Genomic DNA, 12,700 nt, shown 5'->3' with positions numbered 1-12,700 from the left:
TAATTCAAAATTACAAGCATCTAAAAAAAACCTTACTTATTAACATATTTATTATGAGAAATCAATTAAAATTTATAATTAAATTAAATAATAAAGGAGAGGGACTCAGTATATCTGAATATTTTCATGGTCTTGATACTGAGTTCAGTTCCAAAGCAGCCAGTCAGATGCATCATTCCTGGTTTGCACAATAGAATGCACAGGTGTGGAAGTCAGGAGCAAACTGACCCATTCATGGCCACTAGGTGGCAGTCCTCTACAGGACAGCCAGCTGGCAAGCAGCATAATGCAGTTCATGTACGTGTGGTGTTTCCATTGGGCGTACAAGCAGCAGAATGAGCTTAGAATGCAAGGTACTGTAATGTTATTCTCAATCTTCTAAGAAGCTCTTTAGTGTAAGCCTAAAAGTAAAAGATCTCCCATGAATAAGTGCATTTGAGCAGATAAACTGATCACATTGCATGTGGCTGTATTGCAGAATCCATCATCAAAAAGGAACAGATACCCAGCGGGCAAGTCATTCATTAAGACCACAAGTCGGAGGAGCAGAATTAGGCCATTTGGCCCATCAAATCTGCTGCGCCATTCCATCATGGCTGATTTATTTTCCCCCTCAATCCCATTGCCTGCCTTCTCTCTATAATTTTTGATGCCCTGACCTAATAAAAAAATCTATCATCCTTTGCTTTAAATATACCCAATGACATGGCCTCCACAGCTGTCTGTCTGTAAATTCCACAGATGCACTGCGCTCTGGCTAAAGAAATTCCCCCACACTGCTGATCCAAACGGATGTTCCTCTATTTTGAGGTTCTGCTATCTGGACTTGGACTCCCCAACTATGGGAAACATTCTCTCCACATCCACTCTATCTACACCCTTCAATATTTGATAGGTTTCAATTAGATCCACCCCTCTGTCTTCTGAACTCTAGCGAGTATATGCTCAAAGTTATCAAATGTTTCTCATACGTTAACCATTTCAGTGCCAGGAATCACCACCAGTCACGGCATTCAACCAGAAAAGACTCCATTTGTTTCCACTATTTGCCTCCTGCCAGTCAGCCAATCTTATATCCATACTAGTATTCTTCTTGTAACATTATGGCCCTTTATCTTGTTAAGCAGCCTCATGTGTGAACTTTGTCAAAGACCTTCTTAAAATCCAAGTAAACAATCTCCATCAACTCTCCTTTATCTGCCTGTTATTTCCTCAAAGAATTCCAACAGAGTTGTCAGGCAAGATTGTCCCTTAAGAAAATCATGCTCCCTTTAGCTTATTTTATTATATGTCTCCACGCATCCTGACACCTCATCCTTAATAACGGACTCCAACATTTTTCCAACCGCTGAGGTTAGGCTAATTGGCCTATAATTTCCTTTCTTATGCCTCCTTCCCTTCTTATAAGTGAAATGACAATTGCAATTTTCCAGTCCACCAGAACCATTCCAGAATTTATTGATACTTGAAAGATCATTACTAATGCAACACCCCCTCAGTAACTGCAAGTGCATTCACTACTGCCCCCGACACACTCAAATTTCTAGCAAACTAATATCATCCCCAGTGAAGACTGACCAAAATACTTAAGTTCATCTGCAATTACCTTCTCCTCCATTACTACGTCTCCAGTGTAATTTTCCAGCAGTCTAATATCCAGTCTCACCTCTCTTTTACTCTTTATACTGTATATCTGAACAAACTTTTATATTATTGGCTAGATAACCTTCATGTTTATATTTTCTCTCTTTATGTTTTTTTCATTTCCTTCAGTTGATTTTTTAAAGCTTCCCAATCCCCTAACTCTCCATTAATTTTTGCCTTATTTTATGCCCTCGTTTTTTTACTTTTATGTTATCTTTGACTTCCCTTGTCAGCCTCATTGTTCCTTTACCCTCTCCCTCTCAAACTGCAGGCTGAACTATTTCATATTATGGTCACTGCCTCCTTAGGGTTCCTTTACCTTAAGTTCCCTAATCAAATCAGGTTTATCACACAACACCAAATCTAGAATTGTCTTTCCCCTAGTGGGATCAATCACAAGCTTCTCTAAAAAGCTATCTCATAGGCGTTTGACAAATGCCCTCTCTAGGGATCCAGCACCAATCTAATTTTCCCCATCAGGGTCCTTTACACTAGCAGTTCCTTAACTCCACACACAAGGACATGACATCTTCTGATCCAATGTCACCTCGTTCTAAGGATTTGATTTAATTTTTTACCAACAGAGCCATGCCACCCTCTCTGCTAAACTGCCTGTCCTTTTGATACAATGCATACCCTTGGATGTTATGCTCCCAACTATGATCTTCTTCAGCCATGACTCTGATGACCACATTATACCCCCCAATCTCTAAATACACTACAAGATTATCTACCTCATTCTGTATAATGTGTGCATCCAAATCTACCATTTTCAGTCTATTCATCACCCTTTTTGATTTTGCCCCCATGTTTCACTTCAACTCATACCACTGACTGTAATTTTGCCCTATAATCAACCCGTCCTTCCTCACAGCATCACTACACAAAGCATTTACTTGTCTACCAACTGTCCTTCCACAGCTCTAGTTCCCATCCCCATGCAAAATCAGTTTAATCCTCCTGAACAGCTCAAACAAATGTAAGCATAAAGATTCTGGTCCCCTTTGGGTTCAGGTGGAACCCATCCTTCTTGTACATGTTATACCTTTCCCAGAAGAGATCGGTATCATCCAGAAATTTGAAACCCTGTGCCCTGCACCAATCTCCAGCCATGTATTCATCTGCCAGATCATCCTATTCTTACCCACACTGGCACGCGGCGTAGCTAGCAATTCTAGAAATAACTACCCAGGAGGTCCTGCTTTTCAGCTTTCTTACCTAACTTCCTATATTGTCTCTTCAGGATATCCTCCTGTATCCTACCCATATCATTGGTATCAAAATGTACCAGGACTTTTGGTTGCTCACCCTCTCCCTTTAGAATGCTGTGAACCCAATATGAGGCACCCCAAACTTTGGCCAAGCATCCAGTGCGTGGGAAATATCTGGGATTGAAAAATCCCAGACCAGCAACTCTAATTCAGTGAAACATTGCTTCGAAAATCAATATTTCTATGATACACAAATATAACAGCAAATCTTAGAATACTTCTGCTTACACAAACGTTAAGTTTCGGAGCAAGGTTGGTTTCATGATATTCATCTCTTGAAATGACACAGAACAGCTAATTCTTCCCCAAATAATTGTTTTGCTGAAGGTTTTTAATTTTCTTTTAAAGTAAATTGCCACAAAATGTCCAGCCCAGGCTCCATTGAAAAAATAATGGTGAATTCACAGTGCATGCACAAACTAAAGCATTAACTTGTAACAAGGTGGATAAACAGAAAATTGTAAATCACTCAAACTGGTGGAAGATTTTTTCTGCCCACACTACTCACCTCAGAACAATGGTGGTTTGCTGACAAGGAATTGATAAGTCTGCACCACAGTATAAAACTCACACTAAGGATTAATTTACTGAGGCAATAAGCAGTTTCAACATACCATTCACCATGGAAGCACACAAGGCAATTAATTGATTTACAGAATCTCATGACTGAAAACACAAAATTTCTTTTCAGGATCATAAAAATTTATTGTTCCTTGTTTGTTTGTTTTTTTCTTCACTCCCTTCATTTAATTTTCAGTTCCATTGCATTTTGTATTGCTCGAGTCCATATTTCCTTCCATATAAATTAAAAGTTTCTTCCAATTTGAATGAATTGGTTAAGGAGAAAGATTATTGCTCTCATCATTTACTTAGGACTCAGAAGTCATCAGTCAAGCATCAGTTTTCTTTTTCATTAATTTCCTGAGTGATAATATTTGAACTGGAAGGATATAACAGAATACTTACTATACATCAGATCTCATTACATGCTCTGTTCCAACAAATTCTGAGTGAAATTGTGATGAATGAAAAAGTAATCCAAGTGATTTCAAAACTCACCTGCAGAATTCGCTGCAAAACGGATGGAAGTGCTATGAATCCTGTCATACTGTTTAATACTTGTTTTGTCAAGAGCTTCAGAGCTGTGGAAAGCAAAATAGAATACAAGTCAGTATACTTAGGGAACATCAGACAAAATCTTGGATCCAAATGACGCACCAAGTGTTTTTATGTGAAATGAGATTTATCAGATGAAAGTTTCATATTCAAAGTTCCATAAGACATAGAGGCAGAATTAGGCCAATCAATCCATTGAGTCTTCTCCACCATTCCATCATGGCTGACTTATTTCTCCCCTCAACCCCCTTCCCTGGTTTTTTCCTGTAAATTCTGATGACATTACTAATCAATAAAATATCAACTTCTGTTTTAAATATACCCAATAATTTGGCCCCACAACAATCTGTGGCAGTGAATTCTAGATTCAACATCCTCTAGCAAAAGAAATTTCTCTGCTTCTTGACTTCTGCCAGTCAGCCAATCATCTATCCATGTAGAAACACGCTGGATAAGCTCAGCAGGTCGGGCAGCATCCGTTGAAATGAGCAGTCAACATTTCGAGTCGAGATGGTGTGTGAAAAAGAAAATATGTGTTACCCATCCCCCCCCTCCCCTTAACCCCTCCCCCCTAACATCCCTATTGAAAAAAAGAAGAAAGAAAGAAAAAAAAAATGCCTGGATATTGGAAGATCCCCACATGCTCCATGGAGTTCGTAATAACTTTAGTATATAGATCTATGAGATCCCCTCTCATTCTTCTATACTCTAACGAATACAATCCAAGAGCCGACAAATGCTCCTCATATGTTAGTCCCTGCATTCCAGGAATTATCCTCATGAATCTTCTCTGAACTCTCTCCAACATCAGCACATCCCTTCTAAGATAGGGGGCCCAAAACTGCACGCAGTATTCCAAATGGGGTCTCACCAGTGCTGCATAGAGCCTCATCAACGCTTCCTTACTCTTATACACTATTCCTCTTGAAATGAATGCCAACATAGCATTCGCTTTCCTTACTGCTGATTCAACCTGGTCTTTAACCTTTAGGGTATCCTGCAATAGGACTCCCAAGTCCCTTTACACTTCCGATTTTTTAATTTTCTCACCATCTAAATAATAATCTACCCGATTGTTTCTTCTTCCAAAATGTACAAACGTACATTTCTCAACATTGTATCTCGTCTGCCATTTCTTTGCCCACTCTCCTAAACTGACCAAGTCTCTCAGCACCTTTCCATTTCTTCAACACTTCCTGCTCCTCCACCTATCTTGGTGTCATCCGCAAACTTAGCCACAAAACCATTTAATCCATAATCTAAATCATTGATATACAGTGTAAAAAGAGGCCCCAACACCAACCCCTGCGGAACACCACTAGTAACCAGCAACCAACCAGAATTATGACAAGGTAGACTGAGAGGTCAAGATATAATCTGACCTTGAGCTTGGTGGTTTGTGTTGCAGATGCACGACAGGAAGCAGGAAAAAGAGAGGCTATGGTGGAAGAGGTCTTTCATAATGCTAGCTGCTTTCTGAGGTAATGAGACAGATTCCATGGAGGGGAGGTTGGATTTTGCGATGTACTGAGCTGTGTCCACAAATCTAGGACTCCTGATCCGATATAGCCCAGTTGACAACCAACTTCAAGAGTTATGGCCTTATTTGTGTTGGTGTGAGGTTTGCAGCTGAATACTCCTACAGCAACAGAAACTGAGCTTTGTGGAGTAGATTAATGGCAAACAAGAGCCAATCAATAACCCTATCAATATATAATTGCCATAATTTTGCTGATAAAGGACAGTAGATGAAATCTATTCTATTCCTTGTGGTGTAGACAATTTTCTACATTGAAAAGCAAAACATAACAGACGCTGGAAAACTGAACTAAAATAAGATGATTCTGTAATTATTCAGCAAATTAAATAATAGGTCTAAAGTTTAGGAGTCCAGGCCAGAGACTAAAGATTGGAGGCCTGAAGTCTGCAAGTTTGAGAGCCTGGGGTGAAGGACTGGAAGCCTGGAGGTGGCTTGTTCTGGAGTTGAAGTTCTATGTGTGTAAGGAGGTGGGAGAGTATTAAAGGAGTTTGCTTTGCTGTTAATGTTTTATTCTGCTGTAGCTGTTGTTCCTGCTGTTTGTGTTGTCCTGTGTTGTGCTGCTGTTCTGCTATGTGTTCCTATGTTAGCATCAGAATGCGCGACAGCACTTGCGGGCAGTTCCTTGTTAATGCAAATGATAAATTTCACTGCAGGTATCAATGTACATGTGATAAATAAATCTGAATCTATTTCAGGTTGAATTATAATCACATTCTTACTTTAATCTTCCTGTTTGCAGGGCTATTTGTAGTTATGCCATCATATTCTTCCCAGGTAGTCTCTTTGGATCAAGGACAACTTGCTCTTACATCAATGTTTTGTGAACATATGATTGAGAAACAGGAGCAAGCCACCCAGCTCTTTAAGCCTGATGTGCCAATTAATAGGGCCATAGCTGATCTGACTGCAGTCTCAACTCCATGTTCGCATCTATCCATGATAACATTTTACAGTTTTGCTTATCATACATCTGTCTACCTTTGCTTTAAAAACATTTATGGCTTTCACCTCTGTCTTGAGGAAAGGAATTCTACAGAATCAAGAGGCATTGTCAGAAAATCTTTTGCCTCAATCTTATTCTTTAAGTGACTGCAATTCCAGATTTTTCCAAACAGAGGAAACATCCAAAGCACATCTACCTTGCCATGATCCTGCAGGGCTTCATAGGTTTCAGTCATATAACTGCTTTTTCCAAAACTTCCAGTACAAACAAACCTGTCCTACCCAATAGAACTTACTGAGTGTGATCAGCATTGTGATAAAAGGATGTTGGATTGGAAGAGGATACTGACACCAATCAGGCCAGATTTTATGGAGACTGCATTGGTGGTCCTTCGTCATTGTCTTAAGAGACCTTCTGAAAATTGTCCATGACTCTGTAGCATACAAGATGGCAGGATCACTTAGGAGATCATGCAGGGTTGACAGAGGTGAAAGGGTTAAGGATTTCAACATGAAACATTCCTATCTGCAGGGGCTGAAAACATTGGTGGTACAATATAGAAATTGGTGACCAGTGATGGAATTATAACAGAGCTACATGGTTAGGGTTATTGAAGAAAAGTTATCAATACAAGAATGAGATTATTGCTGGGAACATGGCCTTTGCTGTGCACAAAAAACTCAACCATTCCTTGATAATGATATACAGCAAACCTGATGTTTGATTTGTGAGTTTGGTCTGTAATGGTAGGTTCCTATAGACAACACCTGAATGGACCATCCACTCACCACTAGATGAAGATTAATCCCAAAACTCTCCTAAACAACCTCTCAATCAATGTCAGCATGACCAAGGAACAGATTGTAGACCTCAGGAGAGGGAAACCAGAGGTCAACCAGATGTCCATGAGCCAATCCTCAACAGAGGATCAGAGGTGCAGAGGGTTAGCAACTTTAAATTCCTGGGTGTTTACTGCTTCAGAGGACTTATCCTGAACCCAGCATGAAAATGCAATTACAAAAAAATGCACAGCAGTGCCACTACTTCCTTAGTGATCTGCAGAGATTCAGCATGACATCAAAAACTTTAACAAACTTCTCTCTGTGTGTAGTGGAGAGTGTATTGACTGGCTCCATCATGACCTGGTATGAAAACACCAATGACTTTGAATGGAAAATCCTACAAAAGGTAGTGGATTTGGCCCAGTACCTCACAGTTAAAGCCCTCCTCACCATTAAACACACCTACATGAAATGCTGTCATAAGAAAGCAGCGTTCATCATCAGCTATCAAGTAGAAGGTACAAGAGCCTCTCGACTTGCATCATCAGGTTTAAGAACCATTACTATTGCTTCAATCATCAGGCTCTTGAACAAAAATGTTTAACTACACTCACTTGCCCATCCATTGAGATATTCCCACAACTAATGATCTCACTTTAAGGACTCTTTAGCTTGTTATTTCATGTTCTCATTACTTATTGCTATTTATTTATATTTGCATTTGCACACTTTGCGGCCTTCTGTCCTCTGGTTGACACTTCATTGATCCTGTTATAGTTACTATTCTAAAGATTTGTGGAATATGCCCACAGGAAAATCAATCTCAGGGTTGTATGTGGTGACATACATGTACTCTGATAATAAAATTTACTTTGAACTATTTATGACACTGTCAGCACATTAAGTAATGATTTTTATACCAAGACTATAATCATCTATGCTTGCTGAAACTGCAAATTGGAAAGTAAAGAATTCAGGTAACTCAGCATAACAATTAAGTTCCCTCAAAGCAGAAGAATAAATAACCAAACAACTAGAGGACATAATCTCACTGGAAAATTACAAATATTCAACTACAAAGCAAAGAGAAATACTGAAATCAATAGAAATTCCAGCTTTTATCATCTGACTGCTTCCAGAATAGAAATGTGCTGGTATGTAGTACTAACATTGATGAGGAAGAGGAGAAAAAAATTAAACCCAAATAAAGGGAATGGCTTAAGATGTTTATCATACTGAAATTAAAGGGCATTGTCAGAGCCTTTTTAATTTCAGCTTCTTCTGACAAACCACATAAGAAATTATCTTTCAGAACGGAGAACTTAGAAGGAGCATTTATACATTTGGAAGCACTTGACAATTGCAGAGAATTTGGTGCAATGCAAACATTTTGGTTAGAATTGTCTATTGGAACCAAAAAATGCAGAGCAGCTCAAGGCAGGCATTTTATGCTGCTTTAATGAATGTGAAAAGAAAACATCATAATCGATAAGTGACAAAAAGAGAAAAATAGTTTAATAATATTGAATACAAAGCCTGTTAAGAATTAGAAAACAGTCTGGCATATCCAGGTTCATTCAGAAAATCTTTCTTGCCTTACATATAATCGCATTTTGAAGAAGCTTAATATTCTCCCTTTATCTTAACATTATTAAACTTTCTTTGATTATTATCCTATAGAATTGTAGAATTGTTACAGCGCAGTAGGGAGCCATTAAAATGACCAAGTGTACACTAGCATTTGTGGACATAGTTGGTCCTATTATCCTCTCTTGCCTCACAATCCCTCAAATTTTCAACTTCAAATGGTTAACCATTTCTTTTTGATTGCTGCTATTACAAACGAGTTAAGAAAAAGTAGTAAGATTAGGCTCTCCTCCATTCATGCCTGCAGTTTCATTTATTATAATGACAACTGATCTTTTAACTTACAACCATTAGTCTAGGATCAAAACAGAACCCCTAGCCCATTCATTGCTTTCACACTACAGTTAGTCGCCAATGCAGCCTGGGTTAATACTTCATCCTTTTAGGGCAAATTAGAATGGGCTAAAAAGTGTAGGATCACAAAAATAAAAATCACAAATAATGCATTATAATAATGGATTGATTTAAAACATGTTCTGGATTAAATGAGTAATTTACAGAAACTACTGTACATATTTGCATTTGAATGATGCAGAACAGACATTCATTCTGCATTAGAAAGAACTGCATTGAAATAACATGTCACACTGTTAGTTACCTGAATTCCTTCATATCGTAATTAAAATGGCAATCCACCAAAAAAACAAATAGAGATTTCTGTGATAATGCATTAATGAATATTAGGATGCATCTCAGGTAACGATGAGTCGGAATACAGGAAGGAGATAGAGAGCTTAGCGAAGTAGAATCATGATAACAACCTTTTAATGTCAACAAAAGAGTTGGCCACTGAGTTCATAAAGGGTAGTGCACAAGCTCCTGACTACATCAAAGGTGTTGAGGTTCAGAGGGTTGAGAGCTTCAAGTTCCTAGATGTGAACATCACCAATAGCCTGTCTGGTCCAACCACATTGAGGTCACAGCCAAGAAAGCTCACCAATACCTCCACTTCCCCAGAAGTTTAAAACAATTTACCATGTTTCTGTATACTCTTACCAATTTTTATCAATACACCATAAAAAAAAGCACTTTGTCTGGATTAATGATTTGGTAAGTCAACTGCTCTGCATGTGACCTCAAGAAATTAAAGAGAGCTGTGAACATAGCTTGGACATCACATAAACCAGCCTCCCCTTTATGGGCTCTGTCTGTATGAAATTCTCATTGCCACAGTAAAGCAGCTAGCATAATCAAAGGCCCCACCCTCCTCAAACATTTTCTCTTCTCACCGCTCTCATCTGGCAGAAGATCCAAAAGCATTAAATTACCCACCACTAAACTCAAGGACAGCTTCTACCTCACTGTTATCAGACGCTTGCACTAAAAGATGGACTTTTGACTTCTCAATGTACCTCATTTTGATCTTGCACTTTATTGTTTACCTGCAATACGCTGATTTGGTAGCTTTTATACTTCATTCTGCATTGTTTTCGTTTTATTTTATTTTAGCTCAATGCATAGTGTAATGATTCGATCTGTATAAACAATATACAAGACAAGCTTTTTGGTGTATCTTGGTACTTGTGACAAAAATAAACCAGTAACAATATTAGACAATGTCAAATCATACCTTCAAATACTATAAATACAACAGAAGACTTCAGTCAATCTCATTAATTCCTTGTATTATTTTATATTTCTGTATTCTCAACACCAAAATAACACAAATAAACAGGAAAAAAAATCTTTTGCTGCATTTAGGTTTGAGATTCTACTATGATATCACTTCAGATTGTCATGTTCCCAGTATAGTAAAAAGTTAATTATTTTAATATTAATTATAAATCAAAACAACTGGCATTCTAAACTGTTTCCATACTTACATTCTATGGTTTGGCTGGATGATCCATCTTTTAACTGCTTCTGGGTTGACATAACAGCCTCCAGCAATGGAAACCATAATGCCTGTAAGAGGGGAAGCATATCTATCAAGATCTAGATTCTACAACATGATACAATACACAATCAGAGGCCACCTTATTAGGTACATATGTGAGACCAGCTTGTTCATGCAAACATCTAATCATCTAATCATGTGGCAGTAACTTAATGCAGACATGGTCAACAAGTTCAGATGTTCTTCAGAACAAACATCAAAATGGGAAGAAATATGATCTAAGTGACTTTAACTGTGAAATAACTGCTGGTGCCAGATGGGTGGTTTGAGTAACTCAAAAACTGCTGATCTCCCAGGGTTTTCAAGCACAGCAGAGCACGGTGCGAAAAGCAAAATATATCCACTGAGTAGCAGTTCTGTGAGCGAAAATGCCTTGTTAATGAGAGAGGTCAAAGGAAAATGACTAGACTGGTTCAAGCTTACAGTAATTCAAATAACCACCCATTACAACTGTGGTGTGCAGAAAAGCTTTTCTGAATGCACAACATGTTGAAACTTGAAATTGATGGGCTACACATTAGCAGACCAGCCATATACCTAATAAAGAGACCACTGAGTGCAATTTAAAGATAGGGCTTCAGCAATGCAAAGGTTGTTTGCATTTCCCAGCTGGGATCCATCTCCTGTTTTCAGTCACTGCTGAAGTAATTTCCAATGAGTCAATGCTTGGAATACAAAATTAATTTTTGTGCTCCTAAACCATGGGAAAAAAATTGGAATTCAGTCAACATGAGCAGTTTTCCATTTGTAAAAATGATGCAATACTTCCAACTGGAAAGTATAGGTACATAAATATGGTAGGTGAGCTTTATTTTGAAATGCTCAATTGACATTTATCTCTGTACCCATTGAAGAAGAATATTCATTTCATTAATGGAGTGGAGGCAACTGACATATTGTTGCTTTATGATCTGAAAGAACTAGGTCTCAAAGACAAAAAAAACAATAAAGGTCTGCACACTTTAATTAACATTTTCATCTCAGTAGACTTAAAATTACTTTCAAAAGATTTATGAAATCATTGTTGAGAAAAGCACTGTGTTATTAAACATAGCATCACTTCACAGTGGGCCAAAGAAAAACTTCATTTTAAAATGTGATTTATTTCCTTTTTTTTTAATTTATCAGTACGCTAAATTCGGCTGCTGTATATATCAGTTCTGTTCATTGCATCCTAAGATACTGCCTATGCTGTATAAAGAACTATTCAGCAGTGAAAATTTTATGCTTTTCAGAAGTGCACAGCTGATTTAATTTTCTATTGCAGACATTAATAAAGATTAAAAAAAATGTTGGGCTCACTTCCAAATAAATACCTTTGTAGAATGTTCAGAAAAATTAGTTGTTAGAGGGGAGTATTTCTAGCACAGCAAAAATGTCACATTCGATGGGGAGAATGCTTGTAGGTAAATATATTGTACTGTACTTTAAAAAAAACTAATACCTCCACTAATTATGCAGCTTATCAATATAATTTATTAGTAGTAGAGGGCTATCTCTTACTTTGGGGCCTAACTATCCAAATAGAATTGGTCCTGAGATAATATCATATTCTTTACACTAATTACTAAAGACATTCTTGAAATGACCTAATTCCTATCTTTCCTTATCACTGACAGCTTTCTTCTATTCTGACTTCATTATGGTGTTTCACTAAATGTATCTTATGTAGGTCCCTTTGAACTAGAAGAGGAATAATGCTTTTTTTAAATAGTTACTTCCCAGCTTACAAACACTTGACTTACGTATAGCACACACATACAGACAAACAGAAAGGAAACCAGAGAGATGTATTTGCTGGCTGTAACTGTAGGCATCCTCTGCCACCTTGGAACAAAGTCATTATCTGTATTTCTAATT

General features: G+C 37.8%; 1 protein-coding gene across 3 annotated transcripts in view; it reads right to left on the bottom strand.

The window, feature by feature from the left end:
* Window positions 1-12,700, bottom strand: part of vps8 (VPS8 subunit of CORVET complex) — a 618,230-nt gene that overhangs the window by 349,679 nt on the left and 255,851 nt on the right. For all 3 annotated transcript variants that reach the window (XM_073046772.1, XM_073046773.1, XM_073046774.1), the window contains exons 39-40: window positions 10,767-10,848; window positions 3,975-4,057 (exon numbers count right to left, since the gene is read on the bottom strand). In XM_073046772.1, coding sequence (XP_072902873.1) covers window positions 3,975-4,057; window positions 10,767-10,848 — 165 coding nt within the window. The remainder of the gene's footprint in view (window positions 1-3,974; window positions 4,058-10,766; window positions 10,849-12,700) is intronic.

Source organism: Hemitrygon akajei, chromosome 5, assembly GCF_048418815.1.
Source record: "Hemitrygon akajei chromosome 5, sHemAka1.3, whole genome shotgun sequence".
NCBI classification, from domain to species: domain Eukaryota; kingdom Metazoa; phylum Chordata; class Chondrichthyes; order Myliobatiformes; family Dasyatidae; genus Hemitrygon; species Hemitrygon akajei.
The sequence above is the reverse complement of the archived record's forward strand: the minus strand, read 5'-3'. Positions and strand labels throughout refer to the sequence as shown.